The following is an 18898-nucleotide window of genomic DNA, read 5'->3' as shown; positions in this document are numbered from 1 at the left end:
GTCACCACTGACAGCAATGCACACTCTACAACATGCTCCCATGCTGGTTGGTGGGGTGTTCCATTCTTCCACCAATACAGTTGACAAATGCTGGATGGTCGTTGGTGCACATGGACATGCTGCAAGACATCTCCTCAACACATCCCACTCCTGCTCAGTGGGATTTAAGTCAGTAGAATGGGCAAGACAGTCCATTGGCCAAATATCCTTTCATTCCAGGAGTTCCTCCATCTCTGCTGTCATCCATAAAAATGAAATCAGAACCAAATGCTCTACTGGAAAAATCCACATGGGGGAGGAGTACAAAGCCACAATAACATTGACCGGTGAGTGTACCTTGTTCAAAGGGTTGGAGATCGGTACGCTACTGTAACGTTATGCCTCCCACGTCATAACACTGGACCACCAAAATGATCATCCCCCAGAGGGCTTGCCGCTCTTTGGTGGGTTCATGCTGAGCTACCATGGGGCCCCAACCTTTGCAACATCTTTTCCCTCCCGTGCTGCATGTCAATCCTCTTGCTATTCTTCTTCCCCTCCTTTGGGGAACATGTCTGGAGTGTTATTGGGAATGTTTCACATTGTCCATTGCTGACATAAGAACAGTCCCACCATTGTTTTTTGTTGCCTTTTCCTTTCTTTGTTTCCCTTCTCCTCTGGTTCCTCTGCTTCAGCGTTTGAGATTCCTCTTTTTCTTATTCCTCCCTGTGCGCTCCTGACAGCTGGCCTACACATCTGATGCGTAACAGGTGACTGGGTAACACATAATTCCCAGCTCCGGGTCGACAGATAGTGTTTGGATGTACTCCCTGGTACAGGCCATGCCCATAGAGGGGTGACTGTCTGAGCTGCTACCTTCCCAAATTGCCGATTGGTGCCTCTGTCAGGTGTTTGGGAGTTGTGACCTGAATTGTAAACAATCACCTTAGGCGGGTGCCCCCTTGTGAGAGGGCCCCCAGTTGGAAGGAGCGCACCATTGGAGACGCTGGCAATCATGGAGGATTTTCTGGCAGTGAGCCAAGAGTGAAGCTAACGATTCAAAGACCCTTCCAGCTGCACCACAGTGCCTCATAGTTTCACGTATTGAAGACAGCCAGTCCTTCCCAATGGTAAATCTGTTTATTATTCAGAAAGATGTTGATGCAATTGCTATCCCTGTGAAATCCTGCTCTTGTTTATGGAATGGCACTTTGCTTTTGGAGACTACTTATGATTCTCAAGCACAACAACTGCTTGCCACATCACTTCTCCACGGCTATCCTGTTCATGTCGAGGCCCATGGAACTCTGAATTCTTCCTGTGGTGTTATTTACACTAGGCTGCTCGACGGTCTGACCGAGGCCGAAATCCAATCAGACCTCTCTGATCAGGGTGTCATTGCAATCCATCAGATGATGAAAAAGGCAGGTTCCTCCTTAGTGCCCACCCATAGTCTTTTTCTCACCTTTGATAGAGTGGTGCTTCTGTCCAAGATCAAAGCAAGCTATGAAATTATCACAGTCCGACCGTACATTCCGAACCCGATGCACTGCTACCAGTGTCATCGTTTCAACCACACTAGAATGTCTTGTCGACACCCAGCCAAATGTGTAACCTGTCGTAGGGATGCACCCGAGGGCGATTGCCCACCTCCTTCTCCCTGCTGTATCAATTGCAGTGGCAGCTATACCACATTCTCTTAGGATTGTTCCATGTATCTTGATGAGCAGGCTGTCCAGGAGACCTGGGTAAAGGGAAAAGTGCCTTACCCCGTCACTCGCAAGTTACTGGCTAGTCGCAAACTCTGCATTCTCCCATCTGGCACTTATAGTTTAGTTCTTGCTACCTCTTGCTCCATGAAGGACATGGCCACGCAGACATGCGACCTCAGATTCAGCTCTGAGGTTGTGAAATTGCCCAGTGCCAAGGTAGCATCGCCATGCCCTCATCCCACTGTGCAACAAGCCATTAAACTCTCGTCTCAAGGGGCGAAGCCACCAGCTTCACAACTGGTAGGCTGGAAAGGACAGAAGGAGTACTCCCATGAAGACTTCCTACATCCCTCCAGCCAACCAACATCTGAGTCTTCCTCTGCTAACTGGAAGGGCTCAAAGAAGTCCACCAAAGGCAAACGGTTTTCTTCCTCGGTGACTCGAAGATCCTCTTTGACGGTGTTGCCACTTGATACTTTAGCCCGGCCGGCCTTCGTGTCACCAGTGTGCACCACCAACTGTTTTTCTGCATTGGACTCCACATACCAACAGCACAAGCAAGCCGATACTTCTATGGACCTCATGCAGCAGGATCCTCCTGCCTCTGCGCCCTGTAGCAGCAAGTCTTCGCAGGCTATCACTCGGCAGAAGCTGAGACGACATCCCTTCATTTCTTCCTCATCATGACTCTCCTCCAGTGGAACGTTCATGGCTTTCGGTCCCACAAAGAGGATTATGGCTGCTTTTAGTTTCACAGCATCCCCTTGTAGTTTGCCGTCGGGAAACAAAATTGCATCCTTGCTTTGAGCTTTCACATTTCTTCCCGGTTCGTTTTAACCTTCCCCCTGAGGTTGGCATTCCATCTCATGGGAACATCATGCTGCTCATACGGGATGACATTCATAGTCAACCCATCTCCCTGACTACCTGTCTTCAAGCTGTTGCAGTTCGCCTTTCCCTTCCTCACCTGACTTTTTCCCCATGTGCCATTTATGTCCCTCCATCATTCAGTGTCACCAGGGCAGACTTCCTTCAGCTTATTGGGCAGCTATCTCCCCCATTTCTGCTACTCTGTGACTTTAATGCACATAATCTCGTTTGGGGTTCTCCCAGAACCTGTCAAAGAGGTGCCCTTTTGGCTGATATTGTTAATCCTATCAACTTCTTCTGCCTTAACACTGGAGCACCCACATTCCTTTCCGACTCCTCGCACATCTGTTCCCACTTGGACCTATTCTTCTGCACTGCCCAACTTGCTCATTGTCTTGAGTGGTCCATTCTTTCCGACACCTACTCGAGTGACCATTTCCCATGTGCTATCCATTGCTGACTCCTACCCCAACTGCGTGCACACCCAAATGGTGGCTTACTAAGGCTGACTGGTGGCTTCACTCCTCCTTGGGGACCTACAAAGAACAAGATTTCCCCAGCTTTGATGACCAGGGGGAATATCTGGCAAACATTATCTTTACTGCTGCAGAACGTTTCATTCCTTGCACTTCCTCTTTACCATGCCGTGTCCCAGTCCCTTGGTGGACTGAGGCATGCCATGAAGCATTTCGTGTGTGGAGACGTCACCCTACGATGGTAAACTGCATTCACCATACACTTCCTTCCTCTGTCGTGTGGGCCAACTTCCAATGGCTGTCTGGGACCAAGATCCATTCGACAATTTCTGGCTTGACAATGGCAGACGATGTCATCTTGGAACCTGTCGCTATCTCCAAGACCTTGGGCCGCCATTTTGTGGAAATTTCAAGCTCTTCCCTCTATCACCCTGCCAACCTCCATTGGAAATGAGCAGAGGAGGCTTGGGTGATACACTTCTCTTCTCAGAATCGTGAGTGCCACAATGCCATCTTTACTATGAGGGAGCTAGACCATGCTCTCAGTTCATCCCGATCCTCTGCTGTCCACATCCAGATGTTGCAGCACCTTTCTCTTGCAGGCAAGCACTTTCTGCATAATACGTATAACTGCATCTGGGCAGAGGGCATGTTTGCCGGACATTGGCTTGACACTACCATCATACCCATGCCTTCCTTCTAGCTATCGCCCTTTCTCTCTTACCAGCTGTGTTTGAAAGGTGGTGGAACATATGATGTATTCCCAGCTGCTGTGGTGGCTCAAGTCTCACAATTTACTAACCATTGCACAGAATGGACTTTGAGCACACTGTTCTGCAGTTCACCATCTTGTTACTTTGTCCACCCATGTCGTGAATGGTTTTCTGCAGACGTCCTAGACTATGGCTGTGTATTTCGATTTGGAGAAGGTCTACGACACCTACTTGAGAATTGATATCCTCCAGACTCTTTACACGTGGGACTTCTGTGGCTGCCTGTGCTGTTTCCTTCAGGAATTTTTAATAGACCGAGTGTTCAAGGTGTGTGTGGATTCTTCCTTGCCGGACTCCTTTATCCAGGAAACTGGTGTGCTCAGGGTTCTGTCCTGAGCGTCATCCTCTTTGTTATTGCCATTAATCCTATAATGGACTGTCTCCTGCCAGGCACCTCTGGCTCCCTTTTTGTTGGCGATTTTGTCATTTATTGCAGTTCTCCACGGACCCGTCCCACTGAGTGGAGTCTTGTGATGTCTTGATTGTCTTACTTTACTCCTGGAGCATCGACAGTGGCTTTCGTTTTTGCACTGACAAAACTGCCAGTGTGAATTCCTGATGGCACAATTGGTTTCTCCCACCATCTTTACATCTTGGGCCTCTTGCTCTTCAGTTCATTGGAACTCTGAAATTCCTGAGGCTCGTGCTTGATAGGAAACTCACTTGGTCCTCCCGTGTGTCTTATCTATCAACCTGCTGTATGCAGTCCCTCAGTGTCCTTCGTGTCCTCAGTGGTACTTCTTGGGGTGCAGATCGAACCACTCTCCTCCATTTGTACAAGTCCCTTGTCTGTTCAAAACTAGACTATGGGTGCTTTGTTTATGCATCTGCATGTCTGTTCCTCTTACGCCGTCTCAACACTACCCTCCATCCCTCCTGTGGGTCCGGGAGTTGGAATAGGCCCGAGGTATTCCTGCCTGTCGTAAGAGGTGACTAAAAGGAGTCTCACACGTTTTGGCCTTTATGTGGTGGTCCCCTGTAAGGTTTGACCTCCATTTTCCAAATTTTCCCAAAGAGCGAGCCAATTGGTGAAGGGTGCCTTACATGGTGCATTGTGTCCATCATGTGTTGAGACCTATCACATCCTTCGACGTGGATCTGCTCTTCTTCTCTTTCTCCAACTGTTGGGCGAGGTCACCCTCGTGGGTGCGTATTTTTCCATCAACTGTGCAGTATCGTCTTCTATGCTGCTGATGATGATAATGGACTTGTTTGCTTGGTTGCACCTGATATCCAGCACAGTAGCCAGTCCGTTGTGGTGGGGCCGCCATGCACCCTGTTGGTTGTAGCCCTCTGACCACACAGGGATCGCTCTGCTGATGCGTGCGCCGTTAACTCCCCACGTATGCCAAAGAGTAGATGCCCGTCACCCTGGGGCATCGGGACTCCTGGCAATGGCCATCCTCCCAGATGGCTGGGTGGTGCCCGTGCTGAGGCCCCCTGGTCGGAGTAGATGGCATCAGGGTGGATACGTACGATGAAGCTTACCACGTCATCACTTGCTGGTGATCAAACGCCAGCAGTCTCTAAACGTTCCAAGTCTTAGTACATTGCAAGGAAGTATGATCCTACATTGTTCGCCTCCCTGGCCACACCATGGGAGGAATGCCAGGCTAAGGATGGCAGCGAACCTTATTCGCCCCCTCACCTCATATGTCCGAGAGCTGATGGGGCTCCTTTGTCTCGACGAAGCCTCAGTTTTTTATAGAGCATTTAGAGGACAGGTTTGGGGAGGTGGAGGGCTTGTCCAAAATGAGATCTTGGTCAGTCTTGATCAAAACAGCATCCTCTGCCCAGTCATGGGCGTTACTCGCTTGTGACAAGCTGGGGGTGTTTCTGTAACCATCATGTCTCATAAGAGTTTAAATATGGTCCAAGATATTATATTCTACAGGGACCTTCTTTTGCAGTCTGACGATGAGCTGTGAGCTAATTTAGAGCGGCGAGGTGTACATTTCGTTTGGCATGTCCACCGGTGTCCAAGGGATAATTAGGTTGCCACCAGTGCCTTCATCTTGGCCTTCGAGGGTTATACAATAGCCAAGAAGGTCAAGGTGATGGTCTACTGCTGTGATGTAAAGCCCTATATCCCTCCCCCAGTGTGATGCTTTAAATGCTGGAAGTTTGACTTTATGTCTTCTCGCTGTACTTCCAGCATCTTATGTCGAGATTGCGGTCGCCCATCACATCCAAATACTCCACGTGCCCTACCTCCCATTGTGTTAACTGCGGTAAGCACCATTCGCCTTGCTCGCCTGACTGCAGGATTCTCCAGAAAGAAAGGAAAATCATGGAGTACAAGACCGTGGACTGACTGACCTACACTGAGGCTAAGAGGAAATGTGAACATCTACATCCTGTACATATGTCATTGTCTTATGCCGCCGCTACAACAGTTCTAGCCCCATCAGTTCCGCCAACCCCAATCACCTCTCAGAGCCGGAAGACTATACCTGCCCCCTTGATGGTGGGGGGGGGGGGCACTTCTCTCCCTGTTGCTCCTGCACAACCTACTTTGGGAGCAACAGCCCCCCCCCCCCCCCCCCCCGCTACTGTCGGGGATATCAGTCCCCAGTTCTGTGCCAGAGAAGCGTAAGTCTTCTTTGACTCCTCTCGCTAGGAAGGGGTCCGTTGGGTCACTCCCTTCCCAGCTTTCTGCTAGTGGGAAAGATGACACCCGCCAGTCACTGAAGAGCCCAAAATCAGCTGCTCATAGGGCTTCACAATCATCCTCAGCCCCGGAGACTGAATCAGTGGGGTCCTCCCAGCCAGGGAAACCCAAGGAGCAGTGAAGATCAAGGGAATTGCGATGGCACCCACACCACCGCTACCTATAAGTTCTATGTCTGAGGATGAGGTGAAGATTCTGGCGTCCACTGAGGACCTAGATCTCGCCTGACCCTCAGACACAATGGTTATAGCCTGTTCAGGAAATAAGTCGGTGGCACCAGGTGACCCTGAGGCGTGAACTGCCTCATTGAGTGTTTCCTGCCTTCCCAGTCTCACATTGACATCGTCCTCCAGTGGAATTGCGGCAGTTTTATCCACTGCGTGGCTGAGCTACGACAAGTGTTAAGCTTTACACCTGCTTTCTGCATTGCGCTCCAATAAACCTGGTTCCCAGCAATGCGGACCCCTGCCCTCCGCGGCTGTAATGGATATTACAGGAACCGTAGTGACTATAATCAAGTGTCAGGTGGAGTTTGCGTGTATGTCCTAGATCAGTCTGTAGTGAACCTGTGCCCCTTCAAACCCCTCTTGAAGCTGTGGCTGACAGAATAAGGATGACACAGGAGATAACTGTCTGCAATGTATATCTTCCTTCAGATGGTGCAGTACCCCGGAATCTATTAGCTGCACTGATTCATCAACTCCCTAAACCTTTCCTACTTTTGGGAGATTTGCGTAAGCACCATGCTTACTGGCCGAAGCAGAGATGTTGAAGCTTTACTGTCTCAGTTCAACCTGTGCCTCTTAAATACTGGGGCCGCCACACATTTCAGTGTGGCTCATGGTAGTTACTCAGCCATTTATTTATCAATTTGCAGCCCAGGACTTCTCCCATCTGTCCACTGGAGAGAGCCCATGATGACTTGTGTGGTAGTGACCACTTCCCCATCTTCCTGCCCCGGCGTCAGACCCACGGACACCTGCCCAGATGAGCTTTAAACAAGATGGACTGGGAAACTTTCACCTCTGCTGTCACCATTGAATCTCTCCCACACGGAAACATCGATGTGATGATTGAGCAAGTGACAGCAACAATCCTTTCTGCAGCTGAAAATGTGATCCCTTGCTCCTTTGGGGTGCCCCCAGCAAAAGGCAGTCCCTTGGTGGTCACCGGAAGTAACTGAAGCAATTAAGGAGCATCGGCGAGCTCTACAGCGGCATAAGCGGCAACCTTTCCTGGAGCACCTCATAGCCTTTAAGCGGTTCCATGCCCATGTTTGCCAACTTATCAAACGACCATTGGGTGCCATACATCACCTTCCCAAATCTGGGCAAGGATCAAACATGTTTTCGGGCACCAGATCCCAACAGGTGTTCCCTGTGTTGTTATAAATGGCACGCTATCTACCAACGCAATCACGATGGCCGAGCGCTTTGCTGAGCACTATGCCTGACCCTCCGTATCGGAAAATTACCCCTCCCCCCAGCCTTTCGCATTCTCTGGAAGGGAAAGTCCTCTCATTTACTATATGCCACAGTGAATCCTATAACGCTCCATTTACAGAGTGGGAGCTCCTCAGTGCCCTTACACATTGCTCCGACAATGCTCCTGAGCCAGATTGGATCCACAGTCAGATGATTAAACATCTCTCATCTGAGTACAAGTGACATCTCCTCGTCATCTTCAACCGGATCTGGTGTGATGGCGTCTTTAAATTGCAATGGTGGTAGAGCACCATCATTTCGGTGCTCAAACCTGGTAAAAACCAGCTTGATATGGATAGCTATTGGCCCATCAACCTCACCAACGTTCTGCGTAAGCTGGTGGAACGTATGTTGTGTCAGGAGTTGGGCTGGGTCCTGGAGTCACATGGCGTACTGGCTCCATGTCGGGGCAGCTTCTGCCATGTTCACTCTACCATCTATTGCAACCATCCTAGACACATTTGGTGCTCAGAACTTTGGCCAGTGGACTTGCAACAAAGAAGGGCTGTGCCGTGACCATCACCCGTAAGGAAATGATGTGTAACACTGCACCTAACGCTTTCTGTGGTTTTATAGCAACTCACATGGCTTCACCAAGTGAAGGTTACAGCCCAGTGGAGTGGCATGGCTGCCCATCACAACATCCTCTTGGACATGTTGTGTCCTCTGCTAGCATAATGTCGCTGAGGCCTCTCTCATCCAGGTGAGCATACCCATGTTGGCCCATGAGCTCAGTCGCTACTCAGCCTGGATCAGCATGATTATCTTCACCCACCATGGGTCTGTGATGTATCCTGTGGCCTCTGCCCACAGATTTCGGTGGTGCCATCATAATCAGTTTCACCTCCATCATCCTGGTCAACAAATGTTTTTCTGTTCGCAGTGGACCTCCAATCGTGTGATGAATCACACAAATTCCGTTGAGCCTCAGCCCATGAGATCTGTCGAATACACAGTGATGGCGTTAATATTGTGGACTATGTCATAGGTGGAACTTTGATACGGTGCAGACTGGACTTTGCTTTGAAGTACGGACTTGAGTTCCTGGTTTCTAGGGAGTATCATGTATGTATTTCTTGTTCTAAATAAATCAGTGTTACTCCCTGCTATGTCATGTGTAACTCACTGTTACAAAAACTGCCAGTCACAATTCCTTGTTAACTAGCTTAAGTTATTTCATATTGAAACATGTTTCGAGGTATGACTTCATCACCAAGATTAAATGGCTAGTATTATCAAATTAACAAATGCAAAATCGGTTTGTATGTCTCGCTGATATTGTAGTCATAGGGTACTACTTTTCTACATTTTGTTAATCATACAGTTTACATTTCTGTAAATTTAAGGCAGATTGCAATCTTTGAAATCTTATCAAATTCTGGCTGGATATTTGTATAGCTTTTTTCAGATAGTACTTCATTAAAGGTAACTGCACATCTGCACAAAAAACTCAAGATTACTGTTAACATTATATGCCAGGTTGTTAATACACAATATGAACAGCACAAATCACAACACTCTTTCCTAGGGCATGTCAGTAGTTACTTCTATTGATAACTCTCCATTCAAGATAACACGCTATGTCTTCATACAAAGAAAGACTCATTACAGTCACAAATTTCACTTGATACCCTATGTGGTCATCCTTTATTAATAAGCATAGGTGCAGTACTGAATCAAATGCTTATTGGAAGTAATAACACTGCATCTATCAATGTGGCATATTTAATTCGTGTCCTTTTGAATGTCATGTGGAAAGTGTGTGGTGTGTTTGTGAGATTGATGCCTTCAAAAACTGGCAGGCAGGAGGTGATTCTGTACTAGATACTTCATTATGTTGGCGCTCAGAGTATGTTCTAGGATTCTACAACAGATGTACCGATACGTAATAGATATTGGATGGTGTTTTGTGGATGACTTCTGCTACCCTTCTTTCAGACGGACATAACCTGTGCTTTGTTTCAGCTGGTGGGCCCAGTTTCTTGTTTGAGGGGTCTGTGGTATATTATGATCACAAGAGGGGTAACTCAGTCACAAATGCTCTGTGAAATCTGATAGGAATTCTGTTGGGTCCTGGAGCTTTGTTTAGTTTTAGCAATTTCAGCTGTTATCTCCACACCACTGACACTAATATCTTTGTCACTTATCTTTGTAATGCTGCAAGAATTAAACTGGAGCAGTTCTCCAGATTTTCTTTTGTAAAGGAACACTTTAAAAATGTGTCCAATATTTCTACATTTATGAGAATCTAAATTTTAGAAATTGATGTGGAATATATCATTGTTTTAAAGCAATGTTGGAGTAATTCCCAACCTCATCGATATAAGAGGCTACAAATAGTGTTAACTTAAACCAATATTAGAAAAGAAAGGAAATGTTATCATTAGATTTTTTTTTTCTTTACAGTGCAATAATTTTAATGTTGTATATGGTGAGGTGTCAAAATGGGGTACACTTTGAGCAGTTCTTTTGCCTGATTATTTATTCATTATCAATCTGAAAACTATTGAAGTATTCAGTGTAAGTATTCATTTACTGTTGGACACCCATTGTTGTTGTTGTGGTCTTCAGTCCTGAGACTGGTTTGATGCAGCTCTCCATGCTACTCTATCCTGTGCAAGCTTCATCATCTCCCAGTACCTACTGCAACCTACATCCTTCTGAATCTGCTTAGTGTATTCATGTCTTGGTCTCCCTCTACGATTTTTACCCTCCACGCTTCCCTCCAATACTAAATTTGTGATCCCTTGATGCCTCAACACATGTCCTACCAACCGATCCCTTCTTCTAGTCAAGTGGTGCCACAAACTTCTCTTCTCCCCAATTCTATTCAATACTTCCTCATTAGTTATGTGATCTACCCATCTAATCTTCAGCATTCTTCTTCTGTAGCACCACATTTCAAAAGCTTCTATTCTCTTCTTGTCCAAACTATTTATCATCCATGTTTCACTTCCATACATGGCTACACTCCATACAAATACTTTCAGAAATGACTTCCTGACACTTAAATCTATACTCGATTTTAATTAATTTCTCTTCTTCAGAAACGCTTTCCTTGCCATTGCCAGTCTACATTTTATATCCTCTCTACTTCGACCATCATCAGTTATTTTGCTCCCCAAATAGCAAAATTCCTTTGCTACTTTAAGTGCTGGACACCCATATCTGCAATTTTTTGTCCTCTATTCAGGAGTTGAAACATCTTGGGAGATTAAAACTGTGCTCTGGATCATGGCTTGAACCTGGACCTTTGCCTTTTGTACAAGAGTTGTTCACAGCACTTTTTAGAGTCCTTTATCATGATGTAGTACTTGTATATCTATGATTACGTTTTCACAATATGATGATCATTTTTACTTTTGGACTTCCTGAATGAAACAAATGTTTTGCCTTTATTCTTTGGAGTGTATCTTCAGAGGCAGGTTTTGTGGATGTTGTTCTACATGTTGTGGTTTTGTTCCATCTTGAATTTTTGTTTTGCAGACTTCACAGCACGAGGAACTGAACACGTAGACAGTTTAAAAGTAAAAATTATCAACATGCTCCAATATTACAACAGGACTAAAAGTTGAAGATGTTAATTTTTATTGTGTTGAACACCTGTGTTAATAATACTATGGTATATAATTTGAAAGTAAGCTAAGAAACACTTCTGGTGAACTCCTATTTCACAGAGAAATCCCGTGTTTAGAAACTTATGCATATTTTGAGCAAAATTATTACATATTGTTATTAAAGTATGATTTTCTGTATGCAAACTCTTCTGTAAATTGACAGCTTGCAGTCATACTATAATAGAAATTAATTAATAACATGTAATTTGACCGATTTCATGTACTGTGACATATTTTGAAAGTGACCCAAGGAATGTATCACCCACGAACTAGAATACTTCACAATATTCTGTTTTGTTTTATTTTAATAATATATGTGTATTCTGTAGTGTATTCTAGTTCTGTGTAGCAAATGTACTGTTGTCTCGTCTACTGTGGGAGTCCGCTCTGACACAAACAAGGATGGAGAGAAGTTGCAATGACTGGTGGCAGGAATCCAAAATGATCTGTACACAACAATTTTAAATTAATAGAACTCTTTATTTCTAAAAAGGAAAGAAAAACTTAACTTCTTGTTATGAAGTGGCTTCATGTGCCTCCTACATGCAATTAAGTTTACTCTCTACTACTACAATGCAGGCTAAGTATTGTCTTCTTAATACTCAGTAATGATGCTGTCGAAGCCTGCAGCTGAACTGGGGCCAACCAGCAATGGGCTGCTGGTTAAGTCAGTGTTGACATTGGCCACTGAACTCTGTCTTCGTGGAGGTGTGGCGCTGCCCACTCTTTCCATTGGTGCGCAGGTCAGTACCTTCTTGATGCCACTTCGCGGCACTGTGCTGGTTGGTGCAGTCGATGCTTTGGGACTGTGCATTCCCCTTCCCTCCCACCCCCCACCCCAAAAATGACACACCATTGTCATGTAGGGAGCCGTCTTATGACAAAAGAGGTGGTGGGGGGGGGGGGGGGTCAGGAAGCTGGGTGGCATGAGGAGCCCCGAGAGCTGCAACTGAGACCAACGCCGAGTCCCCAGCCACACCCCAACATCCATCCTGTGCTCCGATGGGAACATAGATCGGATAACCGCCAAAGGGCACACACCCTCTTTCTGGGCTGGTCTGATGAAAAACAGTGAGTTTGGTGCCAGGTCCACAGTGGCACCAGGCCGAGCGCTGGGAACTTGAGCTATTGTGGCGGCAAAGGCAATGGGTTCATCTCCATCAGTTCCACAGATGGTGCCAAAGAGGCCGCTGGGAGTAGCTGCACCAGCCACAAGATCCTGAGAGGATGCAAATTTTGGGACAGAAAATATGTGTAAGAGTCTTGCAATTGACAAGCATGAATCTGGTCCTGATGGCGGCACAGCAATGATACTTGTGGAGTGTGGGAGGTGCCATACATTGTGATGGGTGAAGCAACTGTAGCAGCATTCGGTGTTGCTGGCCATGTAGAAGCTCCACCGGTGATGTATCATCGAGAGACTGGGAGCAGTATGTTGCAAGGAAGAGTGGCAGCGCTTGCTCCCATGTGTTTGGGGACACATAGTTCACTCATCTGTTGCTTGAATGTAGCCACAAATTGTTCAGCTTCTCTGTTTGACTGAGGATGAAACAGAACAGTAGTAAGGTGAGTGATACCATTGGTTGTAAAAAACAGTTCAAATTCCTAAGCTATAAACTGTTTGCGACCAACACTTTAGGCAAACCTTCCAAGCAAAAAATAAATGACAAAGCCTGAATGGTGCTACACAATGTAGTCAATTTTATGGATGCTGCAAATGGATGTTTGCTAAGAGAGTCCACAACAATAAGCCAACAAATGTTCCAAAAGAGACCAGCAAAGTCAATATGCACTTTTTCCACGGTGATCGAGACTTTGGCCAAGCTGAAAACGTTTGCGGTGGGGCCGATAGATTTTCAGCACAAGCTAGACAGTGTGACATCATCTGTTCAATGTGGGCACCCATGCCTAGTCAAGTACAGTGCCGATGCGCTAACTGTTTTATGTGTACATTCACCATATCCGTGGTGGGGAAATTTCAACACAGCTTTTTGCAACACCTTAGGAATTTATACATAACACCTTTAAAATAATACAACTCTCTATTTCTAAAAAGGAAAAAAAAAAAAAAAAAACATAACTTCTCATTATTAAGTGGCTTCCTGTGCTTCCTACATGCAATTACATTTACTCTCTACTACTACTACTACTACTACTACTACTACTACTACTTGCAGAATGCAGGCTAAATATCATCTTCCTATTACTCAGTACTGATGCTCTCGAAGCCTGCAGCTGAACTGGGACCAACCAGCAATGGGCTGCTGGTTAAGTCAGTGTTGACAGAGGACGCTGAACTCTGCCTTCCTGGAGGTGTGACGCTGCCTGCTCTGTCCATTAGCTCGCAGGTCAGCGCCTTCTTGATGCTGTTTTGTGGTGCTGTGCTGTTCAGTATGTAGTCAATGTTTTAGGACTACACATTTACAGCTCTAGAATGCAGCTTAGAAATCTTTGCTGCCCTTGATAACTGTTCATAAACTTGAGACCTTACCCTTCAGTTATCCAATAGTCTTTTTTCTCTCTTCCTTTTTATTTTCTTCAGATCCACTTCCTACAAATTCCTTGGATTTCTTTTGTGTAAGAGATTACAGTTTTTGTTACTGTTAGAAAAATTATTATGTAACCTGGGGCAGCTCTTAAGTGATTATTGAAAACTTAATGTGTCACTGGCATCCCATTTAAATCTCTCCCCCCCCCCCCCCTCCCCCTCCCAGTACACTGACTTGGTGCCTGGCTTGGTGTTGCTGAACATGTGCTGTTGAACATATGCAATCTCAAAATCAGTACATTCATAATTTAATTCCAAGATTTAAAAATTTTGTAGCTATAACTCTTAGAGATTCATTTAAAAGGTTTTGAGAAAGCAATGCAAACTTTTTGCTTTCTTAATATTTACTTTTATATAATTGAAACTAGTCACTTTCAAGTGATAATATTGTAGTGCACTTTCTCTAATCATATTGTGGTTTGCCTCTGTAGGGAACTATTTCAGGTACACTCTGTCCGTCTGTAGGCAGACGCAGTTGCTTCTAGTGATTTAGAATAGGGTCCAGCAAAAGAAACACATTGTGAACAAATCTGTGCTTTAAGATGGGTGTGGAGGCCCCTATATTCAGGATCTTCACTAAATATGTGGTTTTTTTGCCACCCTGTGAGCAGATGTGCTTTAGATGGACAAGGTCCCAAGTAAACATATTGTTGCCTGCTTTTTCTCAGTTGGCCTAGAAAAGCTTTAGAAGAAATAGTACTAGATCTGTCACAGTATCTTAAAGTCTACTAGTTGTGATGCGTCAAACATTACGGTGAAACATCTTAAGGATGACTGCTGTTGCATGCCAAGACTGGCTTTCATCTTCTAAAAGAAAATTATTTTTTTGTCTGCGTCAATTAAAGGAGTGAGAGAAGTGGCCAAGGAGAAAAAGATCAATGAAATGGAATAACATTTTGTTAGACCCATATAGAAGTCACAAAAACTTGTATCATGAAAATCTTCTTTGCAGTCTATGGCTGAAAGCAACTGAACATTATTAGAGCTCAACAATGGAGGTCCATTTCCCACTTCTAATATTTTTACTTTCTTGGAAGTGCAATGTTTGGCTAGTTGTTATCAAAATTTCCATGGTATCCTTTGTATTTCTAATTGCCTCATTTCTTTTCTAGAGCTACATTCCAAGTTGAAAGAAGCAGAAGATCAATATGGGACCATCAAGACTGAATTACAAGCATCAGTGGTAGAAGTAAATCAGCTGAAGAAAGAACTAAAGAGGTATTATTATTTCTTTCTTTTCTCAGACGTTATGTCTGGTCAAAAATGGAAAGTGACGCGGACCTTGATCAAGGGTGACTTCCTTTTAACTGTACGGTATATGTTATATTGCATTTAGGAACTTTTGGGTAATTGAACATGTATCAATAATTACGGATTTCTGTAGTTGTATATATAAGTTTGGATGTAGCTGTATTGCATTGATGTACTGGTGGATATTGTGTGGTATGACTCCTGTAGTTGGTAGTACAATTGGTATAATGTCAACTTTATCCTGATGCCACATGTCCTTGACTTCCTCAGCCAGTTGGATGTACTTTTCAATTTTTTCTCCTGTTTTCTTTTGTATATTTGTTGTATTCGGTATGGATATTTCGATTAGTTGTGTTAATTTCTTCTTTTTATTGGTGAGTATGATGTCAGGTTTGTTATGTGGTGGTGTTTTATCTGTTTTAATGGTTCTGTTCCAGTATAATTTGTATTCATCATTCTCCAGTACATTTTGTGGTGCGTACTTGTATGTGGGAACGTGTTGTTTTATAAGTTCATGTTGTAAGGCAAGCTGTTGATGTATTATTTTTGCTACATTGTCATGTCTTCTGGGGTATTCTGTATTTGCTAGTATTGTACATCCGCTTGTGATGTGATCTACTGTTTCTATTTGTTGTTTGCAAAGTCTGCGTTTATCTGTTGACTATGCTATTTTTCTTACATTTGTCTGTTCCAAAAGCCATATTTATATCATTGCTGAATACTTCTGTTATCTTTAGTAATTGGTTGAGGTGTTGATTTGTTGCTGCCAGTAGTTTTTGATCATCCATGTATAGCAAATGTGTGATTTTGTGTGGGTATGTTCCAGTAATATTGTATCCATAATTTCTATTATTTAGCATGTTGGATAGTGGATTCAGAGCAAGGCAGAACCAGAAAGGACTTAATGAGTCTCCTTGGTATATTCCACGCTTAATCTGTATTGGCTGTGATGTGATATTATTTGAATTTGTTTGGATATTAAGTGTGGTTTTCCAATTTTTCATTACTATGTTTAGGAACTGTATCAATTTAGGATCTACTTTGTATATTTCCAATATTTGTAGTAACCATGAGTGGGGTACACTATCAAAAGCTTTTTGGTAATCAATGTATGCATAGTGTAGCGACCTTTGTTTAGTTTTAGCTTGATATGTCACCTCTGCATCTATTATCAGTTGCTCTTTACATCCTCGTGCTCCTTTGCAACAGACTTTTTGTTCTTCATTTATAATTTTGTTCTGTGTTGTATGTGTAATTAATTTCTGTGTAATGACTGAAGTTAATATTTTGTATATTGTTGGTAGGCATGTTATGGGGCGATATTTAGCTGGGTTTGCTGTGTCTGCTTGATCTTTAGGTTTCAAATAAGTTATTCCATTTGTAAGTGTATCAGGGAATGTGTATGGGTCTGCAATGTAACTGTTAAATAATTTAGTTAGATGTGAATGTGTTGAGGTGAACTTCTTTAGCCAGAAATTTGCTATTTTATCTTTTCCAGGGGCTTTCCAATTGTGAGTAGAATTAATTGCTTGGGTGACTTCGTGTTGCAAAATTATCACTTCAGGCATTTGTGGTATCATCTTGTATGTGTCTGTTTCTACTTGTATCCACCGTGCGTGCCTGTTATGTTGTACTGGGTTTGACCATATGTTGCTCCAGAAGTGTTCCATGTCTGTTATGTTTGGTGGATTGTCTATTTTAATGTGTGTGTTATCTATTGTCTGATAAAATTTCTTTTGGTTTTGTGTTGAATGTTTGGTTTTGTTTCCTTCTATTTTCAATTTTTTGTATCTCCTAAGTCGTTTGGCCAATGCTTGTAATTTCTGCTTCTTTTCATCTAATTGCTCTATCGCTTCTTGTTGTGAGATTTTACCTAACCTTTTTCGTTTTTTTTTTTTTTTCTGACATTTCATTTCTTATAAATTGTGTTAGCTGTCCGATGTCTTTTCTCAGTTTTTCTATTCTGATCTGTAGCCTGTGTTGCCATGCTGGTTTTGTGGGTTTCTTCTGTGTGTTGGTTGGTTCTGATCTCTGCCTAGTGTGTATATTTAGTGTAGTGAGTGCTCCTATATAAACCAGTAGTTGTAACTCTTCCATAGTTGTGTTTTCATTTATTTTGTTGTGAATGATTGTGTTGATAGTTTTTATTGTTGTTTCGACTTGTGGGTTATTTGGCGGTCTATGCGAGAATGGTCTAATGTGTCTTTGTATTCTATATATGTCAGCTGAAATTTTTCTTACCGAGCGAGATGGCACAGTGGTTAGCACACTGGACTCGCATTCGGGAGGACGACGGTTCAATCCCGCATCCGGCCATCCTGATTTAGGTTTTCCGTGATTTCCCTAAATCTCTCCAGGCAAATGCCGGGATGGTTCCTTTGAAAGGGCACGGCCGACTTCCTTCCCCATCCTTCCCTAATCCGATGAGACCGATGACCTCGCTGTTTGGTCTCTTCCCCCAAACAACCAACCAAATTTTTCTTCTATATCTAACATGTGTGTTACTTCGAGTTCTATTTGTGCTTGTTCTGGTGGCTGTCTTAAGATTTCGTTTCCCTCTGATTGTTTAATTGATACGTGTTGTTCTTTGTTTGTTTGCTCTGGGATGTTTGAGTCCATTACTGTATTTTCTTCTTCTTCTGATTGCACATTATTTTGTTCCAGTATTTGTTGTACTTGTTGTTTGATGTGTTCTAATTCTGACTGGGGTATCCTGTTATTTTTTATTATTACACGAATCTGATCAGCTAGTCGTTGTTCTGTTAAAAATTTTAATTCTGGGTATCTGGTAATAAATGTTGTGTATACTTGTGATCTGTATCCAGTTGTGTTGGTTCCTAGGTTTGTTGCTTGGTAATAACAGAACATGAGGTGTCGATTAACTTCATCTGACCATCTCATCCTCTGTCTTTGTTTTCCTTCTAGGGTGGTTGCAGGAAGCATATCCTGCAAAACACCTCTATTTGGATTTAAATCATTTTCCAGTTGGCTAGCAGTGTCGTTACCATTGTGGGCGGGCATAGGGTCCAAGCGTCGTCCCCGACCATGACGGCGCTTGTCCAAGGCTTCTTTAGTTCTGTCCTGAACCAACTAATCACACTAAAAGGGGGGTTAGCCCTATTTGTGGTTTGTTCATTTCATCGCCTTTTACGACTTGCAGAACATACCGGAGGCCTATTATTTTATTATTATTATTATTATTATTATTATTATTATTATTATTATTATTATTTGTATTATTACTATTACTATTTAGAATTTGGCATTGTATATCATCCAATTTTGTTGGCTAGTGGTAAACTTTCCTGTGTTTACTGCAAGGAGTGCGCTAACATTGAATATAATATGTTGAATTTTTCAAAACAGTATAACATAAAAAATGACCAGAAAACAAACAAAAACTTCCATATATGATTCCACATGCTTGTTTTGTCAACCTTTTGCCTTGTGGTGTTGGAACTTGTTGGAATTGTGTTGACTTCCTCATTGCCAGTACAAAAGTTGCAAAGAAATGCTG

General features: G+C 43.7%; 1 protein-coding gene across 2 annotated transcripts in view; it reads left to right on the top strand.

Annotated features, from left to right (window-relative positions):
* Positions 1–18898, top strand: part of LOC126253380 (DNA endonuclease RBBP8-like) — a 94293-nt gene that overhangs the window by 21768 nt on the left and 53627 nt on the right. For both annotated transcript variants that reach the window (XM_049954668.1, XM_049954669.1), the window contains exon 2: positions 15243–15348. In XM_049954668.1, coding sequence (XP_049810625.1) covers positions 15243–15348 — 106 coding nt within the window. The remainder of the gene's footprint in view (positions 1–15242; positions 15349–18898) is intronic.

The sequence above is a fragment of the Schistocerca nitens genome, chromosome 4 (assembly GCF_023898315.1).
Source record: "Schistocerca nitens isolate TAMUIC-IGC-003100 chromosome 4, iqSchNite1.1, whole genome shotgun sequence".
Lineage (NCBI taxonomy): Eukaryota > Metazoa > Arthropoda > Insecta > Orthoptera > Acrididae > Schistocerca > Schistocerca nitens.
This window is presented reverse-complemented; position numbering and strand designations above follow the sequence as displayed.